The 14,958-nt window shown below is 38.3% G+C and overlaps 1 protein-coding gene across 2 annotated transcripts in view; it reads left to right on the forward strand.

Annotated features, from left to right (window-relative positions):
• LOC109392517 (type II inositol 3,4-bisphosphate 4-phosphatase-like) overlaps positions 1 to 12,085 on the forward strand; it is a 68,563-nt gene extending 56,478 nt beyond the window's left edge. Inside the window, exon 3 of one of the 2 annotated variants that reach the window (XR_002126072.1) lies at positions 6,429 to 12,085. Coding sequence is in view for 1 of the 2 variants with exons in the window: in XM_019661056.1 (XP_019516601.1) it covers positions 5,012 to 5,186 (175 nt within the window). In the remaining variant the exon portion in view is untranslated. Of the gene's footprint in view, positions 1 to 5,011; positions 6,398 to 6,428 lie in introns of those variants that run through there. The other variant, XM_019661056.1, reaches the window with a different exon arrangement.
• The last annotated feature ends 2,873 nt before the right edge of the window (positions 12,086 to 14,958 follow it).

The following is a 14,958-nucleotide window of genomic DNA, read 5'->3' on the forward strand; positions in this document are numbered from 1 at the left end:
CAACTTGAATATTTTTTACAGTCACTTTTACACCTGCGAAGTCTTTGATTCTGTGATTTCTCTACTACTCTGAAAGCTCTTCTTGATACCAGACTTACATTATATTCACTTTTACACAGACCTGCCAGTTTGAAATCTGACACAGTCCAGCAGTCCATGGCCTGAAAAATGATGCTCTATTAAGATTGATTCATCAGATGACTGTAGAGTCCAATAAAGCTCTGCAAGATATTAGCTATAAAACCTTGGCTCATAATTTCAAGATGGTATGCCCATAGCTCTAAAGTTAGATGTAATTAAATGTAAAATGGTCTCATTTTAGCATGGGAGGAAATCAGCTTTTTGACCAAAAGGAAAGATTTTTCTCTTCATTTTTTAAATTAGATTTATTGGGATGACATTGGTTAATAAGATTATATTTGTTTCAAGTGTACAGTTCTATAACACATCATCTATACATTGCGTTGTGTGCTCACCACCCAAAGGCTAGTCTCCTTCCATCATCATATATTTGACCCCCTTTACCCTCTTCATCTTCCCCTCACTCTCTTTCTCTCTGGTAACTACCATACTTTTATCTCTGTCAATGAGGTTTTTTGTTTGTTTTGTTTTGTTTTGTTAGTTCATTGGTTGCTTTGTTTTATATCCCACATATGAGTGAAATTATATGGCTCTTGTCCTTTTCCACCTGACTTATTTGACTTAGCTGATAATCTCAAGATCCATCCATGTTGTCGCAAATGGCAGCGTTGCATCTTTTCTTGTGGTCAAGTAGTATTCCATTGTCTATTCACTTTTAGTTGGTTATTTCCCTTTGTGGGAGCTTGAAGAGCTGTAATGGTTAAAGGGAGAAAATATCAAATGGCAATACTATTAATGAATAATTACCCTGGGCTGGCCGAGCGGCTCAGTTGGTTAAGAGCTCGCTCAAGAGTGTGAGCTCTGAGCAACAGCAGTTCGATTCCCCGCCCGAGCTGAGCTGCCGCTGAGCTGCCAACAGGTGGCAACATGGCTCAGCTAAAAAAAAAAAAAAAGTAAAAAATTACCCAGCAGAGAGAGATAGGAGGACTCTAACTTTTATTTTTAAAGGTCTGAATGATTTGACAGGATACCTGCAGTGGAGGACTTGTGATCTAGGATGCAGCAGTCATTACTGACTGAAAAGAGGGGTGGAAGGGATAAGCAAATATCAAGTCACGCACATTGGATTTTATTTAAGGAAATGTGTCCTCATGTCGGCAGTGATGTGTTTAAAAGTGAGACATTTTCTTTTACTTGTTTCTATTTTAAGTGATTGCTTTGACAGGTCTTTAAAGAAAAAAAATCATTTTCCTTCCTGCAAATTCAGTAACTGCCCTTAAATGTCTGATTATGTCACGTTTTCACTGGGGATAACATTGTGATTTGCTTCCGTGGTGATCTACCAGCCAGTGGTGGCTGAAACCAGTAACATTGATTATCAGGGTACCTTGCAAGGCAGCCACTAATTATTTGTTGTAATCTCCCAGGGAGGAAATTACTAATATTATTACTTAAGACATCCTTTGCAGTTTGCACATACAGGGTGCTTAAAAATTCATTTTTGACCATGAAAAACTGACCATTTGTTCTACTCTTAGCAGGAAGCAAGTAAACAGCCCCAAGAGTGCCTGTGTCCATGCTCTGACACAGTCAGGGGCCTCCAGCTCAAAGCTCTGTGGCAGCCTCATAGGCCATGTTGCTTTTAATTCCAGCTGAATCATAGAATGATTATGTGTGAGGCATTTTTAACGTATTATTGTGATCTCCAGAGATTGAAGTTAGTATATAACAAATTAATTCAATTACAAAACTGAACCCACTTCTCCCCACCAAAAAAACCCAAAAACAATCTTTTAATTTAGTGGGGTTTTGCTTGGAAAGCGTGTACAACAAGCAGACTGGAAAATGTTCAGTGTGCTGTGGGAATTGTAGGGGGAAAAGCCATCTGGCATAAGTTAGTTGCCTGTATTTGGAGGAAGGATTGTTACACAATCTTTTTGGCCAGTGGTCTACTCCTCAGCGTGTGGCCCCCAGGAAGGAGAGTATTTCTATAGTGTTATGTTGAGAGATTGTGGTTAATATTTAACCTAAATTTGTAATCAGAATGTAGTATTTACACTATGATAGATAACTAGATAATTGATAGGTAGGTAGGCGATAGATAGATAGATAGATAGATAGATAGATAGATAGATAGATAATAGATAGATAATAGATAGATATGGGACTCTCTCCTAACAGGGAACATTGGAGAGGGACCAAGGTTTCAACAAAGTTGTGAAGATTTGCTGCAGATAACCTTCACCTTAAAATTGGACAGGAGGGAATGTTAGTGAGGACGATATTGGTGCTAATAGTAATGACAATAACTAACATTTATCCAGGCCTTGCTTATGCTTTGTACTGTGCTAAGTCTTTTGCATGTGTCATCTCACGTAATCCTTACAACAATCTCCTTGTTCTTGTGCATATGGAGAAATTGTAATGGGGCGAGATGGAGTACCTGCTAAAGTTTATGCAGCTAGTAGGTGCTGGAAGCGGGGGAAAAAAGGCAAGCATTACTTCAGAGCCTTGTTCTTTACTTTGTACATCTGACAATCCCAGGAGACCTTATACTCCCCTATCCGACCTCCCTTGGCCCTTTCTCCCAGGGTCCCCCAACACACACACACGCACACACACATCGCATGACTGAACCCTCCCCACAGCTACTAGTGTCTGGAATGGACTTCTTCGGAAGTGTTTTTTCCTCATTCCCAGAATTGTGCAAGCATGAGGTAGATCAGTTATTTTCAACTATTCTTTTCAACATGACCACAGCACAGTTGATGAGGTGTTTTAAACTAATTCAGATTGCTACGTGGTCTGTTTGAAATAATTACAACTGCTGTTTGTCCAAATGTGGCCACTGGGGTGGTACACAAAGAAATTCTTTTGCAGAGGCAAACAACACTGATAAAAGGAAACTGCCCTGATCAGCCCTCTGTGCTCCAACACCACCATCATGGCACGTCCACAGTTGAGCACCCATGGGCCAGATCAGTGGCTCGTAAACTTTTTGATTATACACCTCTACTACTTAGAAAGGTTCTAACTTCGCTCCCAAGATATGTATATACCTTGATATACAAACGATATAACAATCATAACCATTATTAAATGCTTACAATAGGCCAGGCTCTGTCCTAAGAACTTTGTGTTGACTTACATCACTTCATAGCAGCTCTGTGAAGTAGGTATTATTATGATTAACACCATTTAAAGATAAAGAAATTGAGACATTAAATATTAAATAATTTGCCCTGGGCCACATTAGTCGAATGACAGAACCAAGCTTGAAACCAGGTGGTCTGACTCAAGTCTGTGCTCTAACTGTGTTACCCTACTAATACATACTTTTAAAATGGAAATTTTAAAAGAATGAGCTACACATTGGTAATAATTGACTGAACAAATGAATAAAATATTTCTCTGGGATGAGCAATGTAGGGATTCCAAGCACCCTGACAAGCCAATAGAAGAAAAACCAGAGGACAAGGAGACTTTTCTTAGTCACATTGAATTATCAACCTCTGAAAATCTACTGCGTGCTTCCTACCGAATGTGCAGCGTGATGTTCAATAAACAGACTAATTGTACAATTTACAATAGAAGCTATGCAAGTCCAAAATAACCCTCCCTTTGGCTCAGTTAATCATTTGTCTTCCAGACAAACTTCTACTCACTTTGTTGCTGGCTTTATAGTCCTTTTAAGTCCTGTAGGTCTTGCCAAGCAATAGGAAACACTTGAACACACACACAGTGTGCTTGATTTGGTGTTTTAAACTGAAATTGCTGTTTGAAACAATTATGACTGTTGTTTGTCCAAATGTAGCCACTGATGTGGTCAACGCCTGGTCAACAATTTCTGTCAAGGAGGTTTTTGGGGGCTGCAATTGGTGGGAAGGGGGCCCTGGAAGCTGTGGAGCTTTTTGAGAACTGACATGACCTTTGCACGGCACTTTTCATAAGACTGAGAGCAATAACCAGTTTTCTGCCTTAAAACCTGGAGGAGCTGATAGAGATCAAACCACCCCTTGACAACTGAGTATGATTGACATTCTGAATACTGTGACTATTGATGAGATCATAGAAAAGAATTTTTATTTTCAACGTGTATTAGTATGGCATATTTCAGATTTGCCATAATCGGAGCTGCTGTTAAGCCCATTACCAATGCTTATTTTTAACTTACACAACCTGGAAATTTAGAGTCTTCTGTTGTCCAAAGTGTCACTCTGCAAATATGGATCTCTTTTAAGACCAGGAGTCCATAGATGTGGCCTCATTTACGTAAGATGAGCAGGAGACAACGTAATTTATGAGCTGAAGTAACAAAAGGATGCTGGGTTGGGTTTTGTTAAACTAATCTTATGGCTGGCAAGGATGACATGTCAGATGTTTCCTTCATGTCAAATACCAAACCATGTTCATAAATCATTTTTATAATGTTAAATACATTACATAGATGCAATACCAGTAGAGGATGTGCTTAAATGTGCCAGACACGTTCGTTTGCTTCACTACATACCGTGTTTCTCATTTCATTTCCCAAAGATGTACTTAGCAGATGATTTTGTATGGGCAGATCCATATTTTAGTTTTATTCATGCAGTCTTGTTTGCTGGTGCTATTATGCTTATTGGATCCTTTCTCGTGCATACAAAATCAACCCATGTGACTATCATCACAGTGCCTCTCCCTTCTTGCACCAAAAGCAAAAGGAATTTCCTTTTTAAATACATCTGTCATTGAGAAATACGTTTGTCAGTGAGGGGGGAAAAAATAGACAGGATACTTTGGGGGCTATTGAGCACAAAACTTCATCTGAAACAGCTCCACTGTATAAGATAATGTGTTCTAGTTCAGAATATTTAAGGCTGAGTTTCTTTACTGTGTGAATGCTGTACTATTTTCTTTTCTCCCCTAACTCCCCCACCCTGTTTAACAGCAGACAAACCCAGGGAGCCCTGAATGAATCCGATGATCCTGAAACAGGCTGTCTATCTGATAACAAGCCAACTTCTCGACACTTCTATCCTGTCGCCTTGCTACTTGTCAGCTCACACCTGCTAGTTGTGTGGCTCATTTTAAGTCTTGCATTACTATTAGCCAAATACCAATAAGATTTATGTGTGTTCCTTTCTTTTCTACAAATGACAATGGACTTTAAATCACGGGGACAATGCTGTAATATTTCTACATTTTAAGAGTCACAGAATTTAAAACAAATGTTCGAATTGTGTTTCCTTTGTTTTTCCTAAAATCTACGAAAAGAAGTACTATGCATTAAGTGAATTATTTTGATCTTTTGTTTATGGAAAAGTGTGTCCCACTGTCAACTAGCTCAAGAAGAATCTTTAAATTAATGTCTTTGGCATAAGACAAAGAACAGAATCCTGAAAGCTTGACATTCTGCACCTCCTGTTCCTCTTCCCATTAAATTTATTAAAGAAACTAAGACTGAATTTGCACAACACGCTGAAACCCTGAGACAAGTCCTAGAGATGTGGGAGGTTCCAGACTTTATTTCCACTGTGCTAATATCATTGTTGCCATCTGCTGACAGAACCTGCTGTTTGATTTCTTAACCTGTTAGTTTTGTTATTTCTTTGCTGCAATTAACCCCTTTCTGTCAAGTAACTTTATGGAGAGAATGGCTATTTATGTTTTGTAATTAAATTAACCTGTTTGTAATATTGTTTGGGTTGATTTGGCTTTCAGAGTACTTTTCTATTCTTTTTAACACGGTTTTGTTTGTGTCTTGATGCCCCCTGTTCAGCCCCTGTGACTTTTGTATACTGTCTGTACACAAGCACCCTTCCTTTATAAAGCGGAGACTTGGACCAGGCTGTTCTGAAAGCCATTTTTTCTCTTCATTGCACAGCTAAAATAATGAAGTCAAATAGAGATTGAACTTTCCTTTAAAAAATCTATAGGGCCAGACTTAATAAATTAAATGCCTTATTCCTAGAACCTGTATCCTTAGGGCTACATATAGATTTTAGTGTGTTTTAAAGAGACTTAAGAAATTAATTTGTGGAAAAGTTATTAAAAAGGCAGATATATTTATGAAATTAAAGTGAAGCTGTATTGTGGAGCAAATTATATTTAAAGAGTTTATTAAACCTTAAATGTCTGTTGAGAGCAAAGAGGCTTGAAGCGTCTCTTTCCGAGGGCAATAATGGTATTGGGCCTGGCCTAGGATTTAATTTTGTAAGATGTATCATCATTTGTGGGGAAAAAAAATGTAGAGTTGAATCTTTGTTATTTTTACTTGGACTGTTGCTGCAACTCTGCATTGAACAAATAAAGCATATTTATTTATCCTGTGTTTCATGAAGTTGTACTTTTTCCCCTTTTACCAGAGAAGGATGCCGCATAGAGAATGTACTGAAGAATATCAAATGCAGAAAGTATGCTTTCAACGTGCTACAGCTGATGGCTTTCCCCAAGTACTACAGGCCTCCAGAGGGGACTTATGGAAAAGCTGACACCTAAGCTTACCAACATGTAAATAAACAGGAACACACATTCGCTTCAGTGGGATAATCTCTACCTTTTTCATTTTTTTTTTATTATTGTGAATTTGTGGAGGGAGGTGATCAAGGATGTTTGCCCAAATCTAGGAATTACTTGAATCAGTGATGAGCATATTACTCTGAAAGAAATCCATTAAAAAAAAAACTCTTATGTACTATGGCCCTTCCTAGTCCTAAATTTCTAAGTGTTGACTCTCGCTGGTTGAGATCAGCTTGGAAAGTGTAACTTTCATTCATGGAGTATTTTAGTGAAAGATATTCTGAGAAAACATCGGTGCCACAGAGGACTTGAGGTGAGTCAGAGTGGCGCTCTCCCTCCACAGTGGAGAGAGGGGGAGAGGGTCCTTGTGATATTATTTCATAGCCTTTCTCACACATAATCTTGGAGTCCCTTTTTGAGATTAAAACATATATTTTTCTAGTGAACTGAAATTAGGTAGCAGTAACTCATGATCTTGACTACAGCACAGTTTACAGGTACGCCCGTCAAGATTTTTTTCCTCCGGCTGAGATGTGACTTCCTCCTCCTAAACAGGTAGCTGAACAGTGTTAGTAAAGCCGTAAAAATACTTTTCAAAAACACGGCATCCTTTCAACATTCTGATGACTTGGGTTGCATGGCCCAGTTGTAGAAGTGGCAGCAGAGAAAGTTTGTTAGTGTAATAAGCAAAGCACTGCAAGGAACTCAACCTGCAAGGAAACTAAAAAGAATCAGCCTGTTGATGTCCAAAATGAATTCCCCATCAGCCTGAACTGTATGTAGTCAAGTTCATGAAAGTCCATAAGATATCTTTGAGATGTTTTCTAGCCATCATCTTGGTATAGACTATAGATGGTGTAAGTATGCATTGTCTGGCATAGATTAGTATGTGTGAATAAACCTTTGAAAACATATGCAACCATAGCTAATGGTAAACCAAAACAATTATTTCTGTTAACCTGAATGTCCAGTTTGTCCTTACATAGTAAAATAACACCATAAATTTTCCCAAATCCCAAATTAAGAGTTGCCTTAGAGATCATCTTGTATGCCACCATTGTAAGTGGGGAAAATACAGCACAGGGAAGATATGCCCCTAAACACCCAGCTACAGCATTTTAAAGCCATGATTACGATCTCTTCTTACCTTTCTACATTTGTTTCTTCTCCAAATTCCTATGCCAAATAAAAATGAATATTAGGGGAGAATGCTAATTAGTTATATAGAAATTGACATTTATTACTGGAATTAAAGCTTAGATTACAGATGAAACCTATTTTCTCCAAATTTTAAGGATTTATTCTTTTTTCCTTTCTCCTTAGAGGAGCATGCCACCCAAAGCATAAATCTCCCTTGGAAATGCCAGAGGCTTGTGATATAGACATCTCTTAGCGATGACCGTATTTAATGGGTGACCTCATGAGGCGTTTTTCATAGCTAATGTGATAGCTCCTTCACTAAGATGCCTGTTGAGATAAGGATTCCACACAGATCATGGTGGGTTTTTCAAGTTACTAGAAATTTTAGATAACCCTCTGGGGTTTTTAATACTAGAATTATCAATCTATTATTTTAGTGAATGGCTGTGCGCATTATATTTGAGGCAGTTGCCAAACTACCTATGGCCTTTTTAATAAAAAGAGGCTGTGTGCTATGCCTCTTTATGGATAAAGTTATCTTGGTATTCTCTCTTATACCTCATTCTCCATTTCAGGGATTAAATATAATCTTTGAATTGTTCAATTACATTCGAAAATGGTAAGATTGGTGGTTATTTTCATTATCCCACTGGATTTACGGTAAAGAGGTTGGGATGATGACAGAGGTTTCCTTGAATAACCATGAAGCCTCCTTCAGTATATCAAATGGTAATCTGAGTTCCCAGAGACTTTTGAGTGATTTATCATCCTGTAAATAATCTTATAAACAAGAATTTTTGGTAGCATTTGTAAAAATGAAACCTCTTGACTCATACATGGAAAAATATTTATTAACTAAAAAGCCAACAATAGGGCTTTTTAATTTGGGGAATACATTTCAAGGATTTTTTTTATTTTATTTTATAATAACTACTAAGTTGATGTTTCAAAGGGTAGGACTTACTATACTACAATTGAAGTTTTTTGTTTATTATTAACATAGTCATCTGCATTTCCCTGTAGGAAGCCTGTATTTATGCATATATTTAAAAGTGGATTTTATCAAGGAAATTCATGTTTTATACAGACAACATTTCCCCTTTCCTGAGAGATAATCAATGTATCCTTGGAAAATTACTTTACTATTTCTGAAGTTATTAAGGCTTTCTAAATCAAAGCGCCAAAGTTAAACAGTACGTTTTGAAGTCTCCTTTGTACAGACACAGCTTGTAATGTTTTTTTATCTATATTCTCGTTTGGAAGACACATCAGCAGGCCTATTTTAGGAGATCATGTCAAGCCAGAAAGTGAACCAAGAAAATGACATTTCCAAACAGGATCATTTTTTTTGGCTCAAAAATGTCTCCCCTCTCTTGTCATCAAATGTAGATATCAATTCTGTATTTGCTATTTACAACCTTACAGAAAGCATATTTAAAAATAAGGGAAGGTGGAATCTAGATTATGTGTGACCCAGTGACAAAAGAACCAGTGCCTGGGAGTGCTCCCCAGAGCAGCTGAACATAAACATTTGAAATATTTGATTGAAATAACCCCACCTCTAACAGAAAACCATTCATTTCTTTCTCATGTGATTGACTTTTTCTTGTAAATATTGCCTTGAGTTTGTCTACAGTCTGCCAGGACAGTCCTGTGATGTGAATAGTTTGGTCAATCCAATAAGCTGGTGAATCAGAGCAACCATTTGACCCAGCTGACAAACTGCACTAAAATGACCAACTGCCCAGTTGGAGCAGTTTGGTCCACCTTGGACCTACTACCCTCCAGTCCGTACTCATAAGACCAACACCTTTTCTTCTGAAAACTGTAAAGTCTTAAAAGCTAGCCTCTCATCCGCATGGAGGAAACTCCCCTTTTTTCCCCTCAACTAAATAAGGCATTTGACGTACAGTAAGAATCCAGATGGAAAAGAAAAACGTTTGTTATAGAGGACTACTTTTCTTCCCAAGCACAACAAGCCCCTCCCTATGTAAAGTTTGATAGATGCCAAGAAGAGGTGGTACCTGGGGTGTGCTGGAACTGACTGGAGCTGATTCATGATAGTCGATCAGCAAATTATCAGGAATTGTATAAGCCACTTGCTAAACACAGCCATTATTAAATGTTCAAATACAATTGAACACATTTTATTAAAAGCAGAGGTAATAATCATAACTACACACCCTAATTATTTTACTACATTTCACAGTACACCTCTGTTCTTGAGGTCATTTATGTCCGTTGTATCTGCACACCGTGTTATAGCATCCCTGCACATACCCCCCGCTCCACGTTGGCCACTGGAAATTGAACACTGCTACCAACCAGAGCCTTTAATTCCTGGACATCCAGTTGTTCAATCCTCCTTGGCACACAATTGAATGCCACCACCACTTTTTTTTCAGAAAATCACTGGAAGCAGTATACAGTTATTAAAATGATATTAAATGCAATCACTCATCTTCAAATGGCTGCAATGTTGTAGTTTTTACCCTCTTTAAAGACTCTGATTGGGCTATAAGTAACATTTGATGTTCATATTTTATTCATAATTAAATTGTTTAATCATAGAGATGCATTTCCAAACGCATCTCTCTATGATGTTTGGCAAGGGAAATCTTGGCAGTGCAACTTCAGTGTAAGCAATAACAACTCCAGGCTAAATTCAGGGACATGTTAGTGTAATTAGAGTATCACTGAAAATGTGCTTCAGTATCAGTTTTTTAATTTATAATTTTAGCATTTGCTAATCGCAAAAAACAAAGCAAAAAAAAATTAACATATTACTGTACCCAGTTTCTAATAAATATAGCTCCACTGAAACCCAAACTGTTAGGTTAAACAAATTAAACTCTGGCAAGTATGCTAAATCACCACGGATGTTTTAGGCGTTTGATTTCCAAACAGGATGGCATATCAATTGTTTAGTTCAATAGACAGGGTTCGTTTTGTAATTGTGTAGGAAATAAATTAACTTTCATCACACATTTAAGAAACTGGTCTGAGAAAAACTGTGATCAGCAGTTACGGAGGGAAGCAAACATATTGAACACAAGTTGTTCTTCAGAGCCTGAGGCTTTACAAATGAAGCACTCCTGGAGAGAATGATTTGCTGAGAGCTGTGTCATTGACTGACAATCTTGGTGTGAATTCACCTTCCGTTAGCCAAGCTGCAAACCGCAAAGGCTACGCTTTTTGTCTCGTGTTTACATTTCATTGCTTTAGAAAGGCAGTCCCCCTGTGTTATACCTTTTATTTCTCTGGCAGTTTTAAACGAGAACTTTCTCACCAAACAGCTGCTGCCTGTAGCAAAAGCTGCCTTTCAGAACAGGAAAATAAAATTGGTTTAGATCAAATATTGCAAACCAGTTAGGTACAGAGTTAAGGTATGGAAATTTGGATTTTTTTCTTTTTGAGTCATAGTGCACGTGAGCCACGCTTTGAGTTTTATTTCTGAGAAAGTAAAAGAGAGCCTGAAGCATCTCTGATGTCAAAGAAACAAACCGTATCTGGTTATTAGTAACAAGGAGGCAGGAAAAAAATGTGAGGTAATAACAAAAAGCAGTGTACACGCAATCACCCCTCCTGACCTTGAATTTTTATAGATTACATGAATATTTAGAATTTTAAATTATAGAAGCAAAACAAGGCTCACAATTCAGGGTAGTACCCAGAGAGAGTGAATAACAAGGGAGAGAAGACCGAATACAAGTGACATTCCCTGATAAACCATTTCTGGCTTATCTTTTAGTAAAAAGTTATTTAAGAAGATGTTGCATTTTCACACACATAGTCTGAATACATTCATAGCCTTCTTAAAATCATCCCAATTATTTCAAAGGGCACACAATCCAACCGTACATTTTTAATGATGTGGTTTTGTTAACTGGCAAACAATATTCACTCAACTATTATTGGCAAGATCTCTATAGTAACTATATAGTTTTGTGCTGCTTTTTTATCACTATCAATATTAAGAAATATTTCCCATCAAACAACGTTCATACTTTTAAAAGGCAGATTCCATGTATCTATAACACTGTATAGACACCCGTTTCACTGTACTTGTGTAATCCTTTGCACACAAAAAAACTTCTCATGTGACTACTTTATTATTTTATTTAACCTAACATCTAATTTTCAGATTCTTGTGGTACTTATCTGAAGTGTTGCCATTTGTTTTTTATATTAAATATATATTCTAGATGAACTAATGTGTATTCCTAGGAAATGAGTCATGAATAGGTTAGATCATTTTATGTTGGCATGGAAATACCATTTTGTTTTATTGTTCTGTGGAAACCATATTCATTGTACACTGTGTGTATATTTTTGTTTAAATAAATGTGATTTTTATTTTTTATGTTTCTGTCTTTTTCTCCCTATTATACATTTTCCCATTTTCATCAGTGTAGCGATGTCCAAAAATTCATGAAAATATTAGAAGATGAGACCAAACAATATTTCAAAGAGAGTAAACTAATTTTTATGCTGGACCACAATGACAGTGCAAATTTTACATGATTACAATTTTAGTCTCATAGTCACTAGCAGAATGCACCTTCAGGGTGGCTGTTCTGCGCGAGCCATATCAACCACAATTTTTTAAAAAGTTCAAGAGCCAGATACCAAAGCTTCAACACTGGGCAAAATACCAATCTTGTGATGAAGAAGATATGTCGAGTCATCTGAGCATAGGCGATAACTTTTCCGTATAGCTATTTGGATCTGATCATTTATAATTTATTTTAACAGTTGATAGTGGAAGGCAAATCCCAGAGGGTTCTAATTAGATCTTGTTGCAAAGGCATTAACCAAATGAAGCCCCTGCTTTCATGTAAAGAAAGAATCAAGTTTGGCCACCTCGAGAATTTCATGAACACATCTGACCCTGCAGCAGGAAACAGTTCCCTTCTGTGATATCATCATCAGTAACTGTTTGTGCTAACGTGTCTTTCTACACCTGAGCAGGAAAAGTGCTGCAGGTAGCCCCGTGGTGAAACAGTGCACGGTGAATTACAGAGAAATGCTGCCTGCCGTAAAACCAGCAGACAGGCCTTTCGGAAGTGGTAGGACTCTGTCATCTTAAATATCCATGCAGAGGTCCCGTGAGTGTTGTAAGGGGGTGACACTCCCACTCCAAGTCAGCGTAAGGGACTCAGAACATTAGCTCCAGGGCTATATTTTGGTATCTCCAGAGAACAGAAGCAGGAGGGTGGGTTGATGTAGTTGGAGCATGTCAAGCCACACCCATTCTAAGCCACAGTCGCCCCTCGGACAGGATTCTGTGGCTCCTTATAACCACAAGCGCTGAGTTTGTTCTCTCGGCATTCCTGATGAACAAGGTTGACTCGGGAACAATTTTTTAAATGTTAAGTGCAAAGTGGAGGGGAGGGCAGAAGCACATTTGGGTAGAATACTAGGATTTGGTACTCAACCATTAAAAGCTACCTCCTGTCTGCTACTGCACATGACTTTGTCGTGATAGCCCTAAGTTTCGGAATTGAATAACAGCCATGACGATAACGATCAACTTTTTGCTTAGTATCATGGCTTCTCAGTTTTTAAACCAATTGGCCATAAACCTCTTGGTGACACTTCTCTTCCTTTGATTTTGATGGTGCTGCTTTCCATCAGCCTGATTCCTTTATAAACACTGTTGAGTCTCAACCTACAACTTCTGCTTCCTCGGCCTGCTTCTTACATTCAGGAATGGCTTAAAAGCCTAGACTCAGCATTCTTCCTTTCTCATTCGATATGTTCTCTTTCGAGGTATTTAATCATTGTTACTAAGAAGAAGACTCCACTACCGGTGTAAGGAATGTGGACTTCTGTGTCAGAAAACCTAGATTCAAATCGTGGTTGCCCCACTTGAGTAGATGCAGGCGTATGTCAAGTTACCTAATGTTTCACTGTCACATTCTTATCTGTATAATGAGGGTAGTAATATGACAGTGTTTCTTGAGGAAAAATAAATGAAAATTTGTATGTCTAGCCCTGTATCTAATGCCCATTGTGCTGCACTTGTTTGGTGGCAACCAGCATCCATTCCCACCATGATTTAGTACCCTGAAGTCCTCCTCCCACCTGGCACAAAAGGGCTGGAAGACTAAAAATGATGTTTGCTCAGCACACTTGCCATAAGAGTTCAGGATCATATAGGTTCTGCCAACGAGACCCACCTCTGCCATATTTAGAAGGACGACAGCAAGGACTGGGAGGTGTCCACCCCTTCTGCACCAGTGTGGGCCGACAGGCGTATTGCAGGAGCATATGCGGCAGGTGGACTCCCATATCCATTGTCAATTCCCCAGCTTGCTAGGGGGTGGCTGTGACTTGATCAGTGGTGGAAGCCACAGCAGCAGCATTTTTCTAACTTTGGGCGGCACCTACTCTGACAACTGAGGCAGAGGTGCTTGAAACCCGAGCCCGACAAGGGCCCACTTCTGCCATGAAATTCCTCCAGTCTTTACAATGATTGTATAGCCATCTCATTTCTCATATTATTTGTACTAAAGTGTTTTCTGCTAGAAATAACAGGACTAGATTCTATTTCCTGCACAGAACCCTGACTGATGCCCTCAGCTTATAGGATAGCCTAGATAAATTTCTTTTTGGTAATCATTGCTGACGAACTTATTTATCTTTGATATTTCAGTTGGGTTTCAGTGTCACCTTCCCAGGTATCTACTGGCTATTTTTTAATTTATATGTTTTAGAATATTCATACTTTCATTGCCTTCCTTCCAATTCACACGCAGCCCTCCTAAGTTTCCTGTCTCTGTTAATGGAACCCACATCCTAGTTACATAGGTTTACCAGCTTGAATCAGCTTTAACTCTTCCATCTCTATTGACATAATATTTCATGTGTCACTAGGCCTGGAAATGTTACTTTACCTCATATCTGTTACTTCCCCCCTTTCATTGCCACAGCTATGTCTTTCATACGCATCCTTTATTACCCTGGTAACTAAAAATCCAACTAAATAAAGATTGGTATGCAATCACATCCACAATTTGGCCTTCCCTTTTTGTCAAGGTGTACTTCCCATCTCCTGCAACTCTATCCTCCACACATATCCACACGAGGAGCCTACATACACAGAGCATGTCCCTTACACACACACACACACACACACACACACACACACACAAAACAAACAAACAAACAAAACTAGTAAATACTAGCTAATCTATAGTGATACATGCAGAACAGTACTTGCCTGGGAGTTTG

This window comes from Hipposideros armiger, unplaced genomic scaffold, assembly GCF_001890085.2.
Source record: "Hipposideros armiger isolate ML-2016 unplaced genomic scaffold, ASM189008v1 scaffold_333, whole genome shotgun sequence".
In the NCBI taxonomy this organism is placed as follows: domain Eukaryota; kingdom Metazoa; phylum Chordata; class Mammalia; order Chiroptera; family Hipposideridae; genus Hipposideros; species Hipposideros armiger.